Below are 770 nucleotides of genomic sequence, written 5' to 3' on the forward strand. Positions count from 1 at the left end.
TTGGTTGATTAATTTAAAAAAAAAAAATATATATATTTATATTTAAATATATATTATAGCATAACAAAAAAAAAAAAAAACTAGAAATATAAAGGAAAAAATAAAAATAATAAGTTAATTAATTAAATATGTTAAAACATATTAAAATGAAACCTTAAAAAAAAAAATTTTAAATAAAAAATTAAAAATCTGCCACCGTATAAATTATTTTAAATAAGGGACAACATATATATATAATATATATATATATACTGAATAACGTATATTATATATATATATGATCAATTTCTTTTCTTTATATCAATGTATTTCCATATAATTCTTTTCTATATTTTATAAAATATTGGCCATTATTTCAATAATAATACTTCTCTACATACATATATATATAATTTATATATATATATATATATAGGTAATACTCCAAACATTACACATACGCGTTAATAATATTTATAATTTCAAATGATCATTTTTGTTTTTTATTTTTGGAACTCATATTATCCAACGCTATTAAACTAATGTTCGCTCGTAATTCCTGAATTCCAAAATATTTTAAACTTGAAACATTATGTATATATTCATTTATATTAAAGTCACATATTTCGTAATTCACATTATTATAGTTCTTATTCTTATGTTTATTATCATTGTATACTTTTACTTTCTTTTTATAATTATCAATAACAGAAAGGATCTTGATCATTAAGTTATGCAATTCATTCACCTGAACAAAAAAAAAAAAAAAAAAAAAAAAAAAAAAATATTTT

General features: G+C 16.5%; 1 protein-coding gene across 1 annotated transcript in view; it reads right to left on the reverse strand.

Annotated features, from left to right (window-relative positions):
- Positions 1 to 469: 469 nt before the first annotated feature.
- The window catches only part of PRSY57_0512600 (GTP-binding protein, putative), a gene marked incomplete at both ends in the record, with an annotated part of 2,024 nt that continues 1,723 nt past the window's right edge, over positions 470 to 770 (reverse strand). Inside the window, one exon of the mRNA XM_020114550.1 lies at positions 470 to 727. Within this exon, the coding sequence (XP_019970727.1) occupies positions 470 to 727 (258 nt within the window). The remainder of the gene's footprint in view (positions 728 to 770) is intronic.

The sequence above is a fragment of the Plasmodium reichenowi genome, chromosome 5 (assembly GCF_001601855.1).
Source record: "Plasmodium reichenowi strain SY57 chromosome 5, whole genome shotgun sequence".
Lineage (NCBI taxonomy): Eukaryota > Apicomplexa > Aconoidasida > Haemosporida > Plasmodiidae > Plasmodium > Plasmodium reichenowi.